We start from the raw sequence: 9,356 nt of genomic DNA on the forward strand, positions 1-9,356 counted from the left end.
TATTGCAATTTATGTAATTACTATGCAATTAATGCATATATTCAAATTTGGGCTATAAATGGTAAATGGCCTGCATTTGTATAGCGCTTTACTCAGTCCCTAAGGACCCCAAAGCGCTTCACACTACATTCAGTCATCCACACACTGGTGATGGCAGCTACATTGTAGCCACAGCCACCCTGGGGCGCACTGACAGAGGCGAGGCTGCCGGACACTGGCGCCACCGGGCCCTCTGACCACCACCAGTAGGCAAACATGGGGTTAGAAACTTGCCCAAGGATATTTGGCATGCAGCCAGGAGGCAGCCTGGGATCAAACCACCGACCTTCTGATTAGTTAGTGGCTGACCTGCTCTGCCACCTGAGCTACAGCCACCCCGGTTGTATTGTATTGTTGTATTGATGTATAGCAACTTGAAATGCTCCAAAAATGGCACTACAACATGTAAAAATATAATATAAGCTCTGGCGGACTTGGTTCTATGGTAGGTCTTAAAGGGTTAAGGACATTAAAAAGTACCTGATGCCTGTGACTGTTTACTGACACTAAGTTTGAGACAAACCGTGTCTTTGCAGCTTTTACAGCTTCTTGGTAAGCAGAAAAACGAGTCCTTAAAATCTGTAGGGAAACGTGCAATCTGTCCTTTTTCCATCTCCTTTCGGCGCGTCTGTAGTCACGTCTAAGGGAAGCGCGTATGTTCGTTCAACAACGGCTCTGATAAATGCTTAGCGCGCACAGTCCTGAGCGGAGCAATAGAGTCCAAGATATCAGTGCAGGTAGAATGAAGAATGTCCGAAAGGTCCTCAACACCTTTACACCCCTCCGACAGCCAAACCCATCTATTCTCTGATTGGATAGTTAAATTTGTGATTGACATGACATTGGCCAATTAGATGAAAGGAAGAAAAATAGGGTCAAAATTTGTACTTGAAACTTGAGTGCAGAGTTTCACACGTATGCACTTTTTGTTACAGTACAGTATTACAACAGTGTATTTACCTGTTCCGTATTCCATATATGTATTCTGTTATTAGCTAGACAAAGAGAATCAACATATTTCACTGTCATAGACATACCTAGTTTTCTTATCAAGCTTTCTTCAAAACAAATGCTAAAAAGATAAATCCATAAATCCCAAATATTCTGAAAGAATTATGTAATCAGCACCATCTCAATATGTGTGATGAATTTAAGGAAACGCTTTATGGCAGAAAAAGCGACTAAAACAATACATGATGGAGCCGAACAGTAACATTACAGAATGTTGGGGGTGTGCGATCCAAACTAATGTGCTACCCATAGCATGCTGCTAAAGCCGTAAACAAATACTTACAAAAATCTAATGTATTATACTACGCAATGTTGTGCGCTTTCAGTTTCCGACTTTTATAACTAATCTATGAAATATATCGGGTGTGACTGCTTTTACTTTATATTTCTGGCACGATGCTGGCCGGCAAGCAGGACAAACATGATCAGACAGGGAGACGTGGCATGTCGTTCCTGAATACTCCACCATTATGAGAAAACAGTGCGGATCATAGACTTCTGACTGCTAACAACAGGCCAAACCATGGTCTCACACTGCCACCTACTGGTTCAAAAATGAATCATATGCTACAAATATCCCGGACTAGTTACCAGGTCTCCTATTAAAACTAGTTAATTTAGGGCATTTTCAAATGAAAATGTCACTTGCTTAAACATAAACGAATTCACAAAAATGTGATCACACGTTGGTGGGTATCACACAAGGTTCACAAGCAACACCAGTTTGCAAAATACAAGAAACAACCGTCAGGTGCTCAAAATGAACCTTAGACTCAAACATTAGAACCGGCTGTTCCCCACAGTATGCCATGTAATAAATGATGTCTAAAAATATCTAGTTTCATGCATTGGTCAAAACACTCAACTCCATGTACACAATGCTCAGCTGAAAACACTTCACAAAAGTCAAGTTGCCCGACATTTACAGAATTTAAAGAAAATGCACTATTTTGGATATATATTGTTATCAGGATGAGGAATGTCTTATATTGGGATATAAGATTTTGGTCTGCTTCTTTTTGTCAGGGATAAAATACATATCTATACTTTTTTTTGTGTCCCAGCTGAGTAACGGGAGGAGAAGAGTCTGGTGGAGCAGCTAATTTCAGCCATTTGGACTCAGCTCAGCCACTACAGAGGAAACGATGACTTTAACACAAAAGGTGAGAAAAATATCTCAGTTACGCTGTTATTGAAACTGTGTGCACAGCTGGTTGTTAACAGCAGCTTTATCTTTTCCATCCTGGGCTCCTCCATAAATAGAGAATCTACGTTCACAAACAAAAACCACAGAAGTTACAAGAAAATACAAAGATCATATTTTATCAGCACACATGCACACACATGGCAGTCTGTTACACAGGGGGCAGCTCCTGTATCGAATCTTGCTAACTTGAGGTATGTAATCTGTGTAGGACCATGAATTGAAGGAGCCCATGTCTGGCACATATAGGAGTGTACCCTGTAGAGCAGTGATTCCCAAACTTTTTTGCTGGGCCCCCCTTGTTTTACAAGAAAAATGTTCGCGCCCCCCCTTCTCGCGCGTGAACAAACACCCTCCAACCACACACGCCCATATTTTGCTCCATTGTGGTTTGTTTCACACCTCAAACATTTAGTAAACAATTAAGCAAATACAAGTAATCTGCAATAAATTACAGGTAGTAATAAAATAAACTACTAACTCTTTTACGCTGCGTCCGCACCTACACGGGTATTTTGGAAAACGCAGCTGTTTCGTCCACACGTAAACGGCGTTTCGAATCACCAAAAACTGAGTTGTTTTTTTTTTTAAACGCATGCTCAGTGAGTTCCTCGGGCAGCAGAAATCCAAGGAAGAGGAGGAACCATAATGGGAGGACAGGCCCCTGCACGGTATGTACCACCAGCAGATAGAGGAAGTCCTACCAGTGGCTGGACAAAGCTGGACTGAAAGACAGCACAGAGGCACTAATCATGGCAGCACAGGAGCATGCTCTATGCTCGATAGAGAATGGGGTCTATTATACCAGGCAAGACCCCAGGTGAAGAGGGTGTAAAGTTGACTCCAGCACTTAACAGCAGGGTGCACGATGCTGGCAGGACAAACATGGAACGCCATAACCAAGTTATTGCTCCAAAAGTTGATTCTGTTCATCTGCACGTAGCGTTTTGTGGGAGAAACGTTTCGTCACTCATCCAAGTGACTTCTTCAGTCTCAGCTGACTGCAGGTTTCCCCAACCTTATAAACAGTAAATTGGCATAATGAATCTTGTAGTATTGTCTTTACCTCATTTATTTTTTTTATTTCCTTAGATTATCTCTCTGTTCAACACTTTCGCTGACACTTGATGTCTTTTAAATGTTCTATACAAAGAAATCTGTCTTGACTTGACTGCAGTGTGTTTAGTGACATCTTTGACTCCACTAATGGAGGAAGTTGGAAGGTTGAGTTTGTTCCACGACTGCATTTCACTCACTGCCTCTGTTTGTATCTCTGTCACTGCAGGACCAACATGGAGCGAGAAGTCAGCGCTCTCAGGAGGCCGACAAACCTCACAGAAGAAAGGGAGAGAAAAAATACAGCTGTGACGAGTGTGGGAAGGGGTTTACCCGTCCTAGAGGCCTAAAAACACACCAATCCATCCACAGTGGAGTTAAATCTTACAGCTGTGAGTTGTGTGAAAAATCTTATACCCAGGCTGGACACTTAAAAACACACCAAATCATCCACAGTGGTGTTAAAGCGTACAGCTGTGATGAGTGTGGGAAAGATTTTTCTCGAAAGGATTCACTAAAAACACATCGGCTTAGACACATTGGGGAGAGACCATTCAGCTGTGACTTGTGTGGAAAATCTTTTATCCTTGCTGAGTATTTGACAAAACATCGACGCATCCACACTGGGGAGAGACCATACAACTGTGACTTGTGTGGAAAGACTTTTACCCAGGCTGGAAACCTAAAAAGACACCAGCTAATCCACAGTGGAGTTAAACCGTACACCTGTGATCAGTGTGGTAAAGATTTTCCTTACAGTAGCTATTTACGGCTTCATCAAGTTACCCACTCTGGAATTAAGGCGTACGGTTGTGGAATTTGTGGAAGACACTTCAGCGGCAAACAGAGCCGAAATAAACACCTACGCATTCACACCAAAAATGACGTGTGCTACTGTGATCAGTGTGGCAAACTGTTTGTGACATACAACAGCTTAAAACAACACATGTTTACACACGCTGAGGAGAAACTTTATAAATGTGACCTGTGTGATAAGGCTTTTAAATCTCCACGATCCCTCAGAGTCCACCAACAGCTCCACACCAGAAAGAAACTCTACAAGTGCAGTTACTGTGAGGTATGTATTTATATTTTTATTTTACCCTGGACTGTTTGGATTTATCACACTTGAATTTCAGTTCAGAGGTTTGCTTCCATGATCCTTACAAAAACACTGAATAACTAATTCTCTGTAGACACAGTATCCACTTTGTACCATATACAGGCCCATGTTACATTTGCCATTTCTGCTGGAATTTGGCAAGTGTCAGTAAAGAACATAAGTCATCTATCTAAAAACAATGATCACTGTTACTTTGTATCCATAATCGGATTTAGAGTTGCAATTCATTTGAAGCATTTTTTTGAACTAATTTTAATATCAATGCAATCAGATAGCAGGATGCTATACACGGGCCAAACTTCAGTCAGGAGAACAACTGAGATCATTCATCCACAATACGAGGTTAGTTATTAATATACTGCAACAACATGGGAATAGAGCAGCTGCGAGAGAATTCAACATTAATGAATCAATGTTACGGAAGTGGAGGAAGCGCAGATGAAATAATGATAAATTGCAGATGATGATGGTTGTAGCCGCTGCGATGCTTTCGACCAAAACAGGCGCAGCTTGGTGACATCATCAACATGCACTATCGCGATAGAGCGATATAGTCAAAATCTCTATCGTTGGCAAAATTTATATCATTTCTATCGTATATGAGGCATGTTGTAAAAAGCTCTTTGAGTGCTGAGGTAGAGTAGAGCCATTGCGGGTGGGTATAAATTTAAAAAAAAAGGCACTGCTAGCATAGTAGAGAACAGAAGCATCACCAAATATGTTTTCAAACCAATCTCTTTCAAGCCAAAGAGTAGAAATTTGATGAAGCCTATCTTACCTTTGTCTTCACCTTTACAATGGTGGATAATGAGGACAGTTTAAAGCCAAACAAGCTAAATGCCACTTGGAGACAAAACATCCACAGCACAAAGACAAGTCAGTTTACTTTTTTTAAACAAAAATTTGTGAATAGTTGTCCTTAGCAGTGTCTTTTTAATAAAGCTGCATCCGTGCCAGCAAATGCTTACCTCTGCTCTTATAAAGTTGCCTACCAAGTGGCACAGTGTAAAAAAGCCACACGCAATTGCGGAGGAATTAATAGCATCAGCATATTTATGATATGGGGGCAGGGAAAGCTCAGTAGGTAGAGCCTAGAGCTGGGCGATATGAGATTTTTTTCATATCACGATATGTTTTTTTCATTTCAGGCGATCACGATATCTATCACGATATAAGCCAAATAACTATATTTGTAAGATTTAAATGTGCCGTTGCTCACAAGTAAAATGTGAAATAATCAGCAGCTTGGTCAAAGGAGCTTGCAAAGAAAAGCGTCTGGACTTCTTTAAAGAAGTCCAGACGCTTTTCTTTGCAAGCTCCTTTGACTACGATGACCTGGATGACTGAGAACCTTCACAGACATAATCAGCAGCTTGTTTTGATTTAAATATTTATTTCCCATAATAAGTTCAACAGGGTAGATGTACTTAAGGAACATGAGACTTTTTCAGATAAATAAAGGCAAATATTGCAAACTACACAAAAGGCAGCCGCTAAAGCGTTTAAGTTTCAAAATAGAACAAACGAAACAGACTAAACTGTCAATTCCACTTAGAAACAAAATATTAATTCTAAAAATAAATCTTAGTTTGTTTTACAGAAGAACAGACAAAACTGACTAACTTTTGTCAATATCAAATAAACTGAGAACTAAAAGGAAATTCTCAATCTCTCCTTGTTGTATAGCTGAGCTTTTCAAACAGCTGTAACAGTTACTTTAGTCTGACAAAAGCCGAATGACGAATTAGCGCTTCCAGTCAGACTGAGCTGCACCGCTTTATTGTATTTCCAGACTTGCTTTCGGCACAATTTACAGTGCACGCTACTCTGTTTTTGTCAGACTTGAAATAGCCGAAATACCTTCACACTATGGAGCTTCTATGGCTCTTCCATTCGACAATCTCTCCGGCGTTGGAACCATCATCTGTTTTCTCTTCGGTAACCTTCGGTCACGCTCGGTTGATTTTTCCAGTCGGCACACTCATTTCCTCCATTACCTGGGCGGCACGGCGGCTGGCTGCTTCCCAAACAAATACACGTGTGTGGCTTGGCACTTGTGCTGTACGTAATAAGTCACGTGATGTGACGCTGCAGCTGTGATTGGTTCGGCTCTGCACTACTTAATTTGGATTGGCTGTTCTTTTTTTTATTTTTTATTTTTATTTATTTATTTATTTTATTGTTAAGAGGACAAGAGAGATGAGGTCTATCGCAATAGTTTAATTTTTCTATCGAGAAAAAGTTATTTCGCAATACATATCGTTATCGTTCTGTCGCCCAGCTCTAGTAGAACCCCATGATCAGAAGGTCCGACATTCAAATCCCCTGAACAGCTACCCTGAGGTACCCCTGAGCAAGATACCGTCCCTACACACTGCTCCCTGGTGCACCTCCTTAGTGGCTGCCCACGGCTTCACTGAGTGAATGGGTCAAATGCAGAGAGAGTAATTTCTCCACAGGGATCAATAAAGTACACATTTATTATTATTATTATTATTATTATTATTATTATTATTATTATTATATGTCAGAGGACATAGTGGAACAGCCTAATGATAAGGTGCATGATAAACACTTTTCTCTGCAGATGGATGAAGCCACTGACAGTAACAGAGACTGCTTACTGATAATGTATGTCAGAGCGTCTATTCTTTTAAAAGATTTAATTTGCTTCAGCAGTTGAAATTAAAAGTTACAGTGCTGAACATTGATGTGAAATCAGCGGTCTGTTTTCTCACAAAGGATGCCCTTAGAGGAGGGCCGCGCAGTTTTATGCTAAAAGAAAAATGTATTGTTATGACTATTTTCTTCTGGCTTCTCCTGGCTGGTTCTCCTCTTGCACCTCATTCACATTTGACCTCGTCTTGTATCATCCCTCTTCCTGGAATAAGATGGAGAACGAAAAGTCACCTCCCCAACCTATCTTTGCTGCATTTAAAATTATCTAGCAATTTTCAGCATACCGTTTCTAGTTATTATCTAAGCTCAGGACATGTTCGGTCTCCCTTGGTCAAGCAAAAGTATTTCCCTGACTTTAACCAGTGTGATGTGTAAGCATGTTTGCAGAACCCTCCGCAACTCAGCATGTCAGTCGCAATAATTCATAGTGCTGAATGAAGGTTTTGACCATCACTACATGGAGTGCCAACTCTTTAATGAGCACATAGCAATGTGTACATAAAAAACAGCATTGTTTAATCATTTTATTTCTAACTTCGCCCAGTAAGCTGAGTGTTATAATGTAAACAGTAAAATGTAATTAGGCTGCTCTTTATTTCAGGCGACGTTCAGAATAAAAATGTTGGAAGGATTCCCCGACTTACACTGTGTTTGTGTCTTTGTTTAGAAGCAGAGCGACACAGATGGATCCAGTTCTCAACCCTGTGAGCACTGTGGTGGTGGGAAAGAGTTTCTTTGTGACCTTTGTGGAAGAACTTTCAGTAATCGTGGGAGCCTAAGAAAACATCAACTTAGACACACTGGAGGCAAAATGAACTACTGCAACGAATGTGGGAGAGGCTTCACTACTGCAGGTGACCTAAACCTGCATAAACGAGTCCACACAAGAGAGAAACCATACAAGTGCAGACACTGTGACAAAAGCTTCTCACAATCAGCTCATTGTAAAACACATGAACGTACACACGTTAAAGGGAACTTCAGCTGTGACCAGTGTGACAAGACCTTCAGAAATCTCAGTTCATACTCCAGACACAAACGATCCCACGCTGCAAATAAACTGTTTCACTGTTACCAATGTGCAAAAACATTCACTTCATTATCTGCTCTGTGCAAACATCAGCGTGGTCATGAAATTATTCCCATCGCTGGATCACAATGAATCTGCAGAGACAGAAAGATCCTCTTCTGGTTTCAGGGTCAGACTTAAACACCTTGAGATCAGGCTCCACAGCGTTCAGGTGGAGTCTCCTGTAGAGAGTGTCAGCTGATGTCACACTTGGATCTGATGAGGTAGCTCTGATTTCTGGACCTGCAGTAAACACACTGAATGTTAAATTTAGGTAGTATGTAGTGCTTTTTATCCCTGTCACATTTTAATCTTTGTTCCCTTAGTACACAGTAGTGTGTAGTAGTTGTACTTTTTATTGTATTATAAAAGTTATAGGAATGTGTTTTTTACCAAACTGATATTGCATGAAAACTGCAGATGTGGATAATAATAACTTCATAAAGCATTTTCAAACAAAATACCAAGCAGCAATTTTACATACAGTGGTCATTTATCGCAGGAGTTATGTTCTAAAAATAACCCACGATAGGTGAAATCCGCAAAGTATCCAACTTTATTTTTTACAATTATTATAGATTATAGATGTTTTAAGACTGTAAAACACCCCACTACACACTTCATACATTTTTGTCAGACAGACATGGACAATTTTCACACTTCTCTTGTGAAAGTTCAAACCTTCGTAGAAAAAGACGTCCAGTATTATAGAATGAAACCACAGGCACTCACAGATGCCTTTGATGGTGCAAAACATTTCGTCAACATTGTGTTTTTTGGGAAGAAAACTGTCACGAGGCGGGATGGACTCATGCGCAGACAAGGGAAGCTAAATGCAGTTCCTTTTATTAACACACAACACCAGGTGCAACTATATATAGGTGAGAGAGGGGGGGGGATCCAGAGGGGCACAGGGGACGTCCAGAAATAGGGGCTCTTTACACATGAGGAAATCGTCACACAGTTCCAAAACACAACACACCAGCAACTCCACTCGCCCAGGGTTTTAAGGGAAAGAGAATCCTGCGCACAGGAACAAGCGGTTAATCCAGAAAGATAAAACGAAGAGACAACTTGAAACTAGGGTACGGAAGCTTACAACCGAGGTTACTCAATAGTCCAACCATGAGATGTTTCCAGCCACTGCCTTAAGTAGTGGACGCTGGTGAAGTGAT

The 9,356-nt window shown here is 40.8% G+C and overlaps 1 protein-coding gene across 1 annotated transcript; it reads left to right on the forward strand.

Annotated features, from left to right (window-relative positions):
- The first annotated feature begins 2,173 nt into the window (after positions 1-2,173).
- Positions 2,174-8,274, forward strand: LOC146625978 (uncharacterized). Its single transcript, XM_085363103.1, has 3 exons — positions 2,174-2,213; positions 3,540-4,388; positions 7,780-8,274. Exons 1-3 carry the CDS (start codon positions 2,196-2,198, stop codon positions 8,272-8,274), a joined length of 1,362 nt encoding a protein of 453 aa, XP_085219229.1. The 5' UTR covers positions 2,174-2,195.
- Positions 8,275-9,356: the final 1,082 nt, after the last annotated feature.

This window comes from Diplotaxodon limnothrissa, linkage group LG9 (genome assembly GCF_057381915.1).
Source record: "Diplotaxodon limnothrissa isolate DT_005_m linkage group LG9, D_limnothrissa_male_GT1.1, whole genome shotgun sequence".
Lineage (NCBI taxonomy): Eukaryota > Metazoa > Chordata > Actinopteri > Cichliformes > Cichlidae > Diplotaxodon > Diplotaxodon limnothrissa.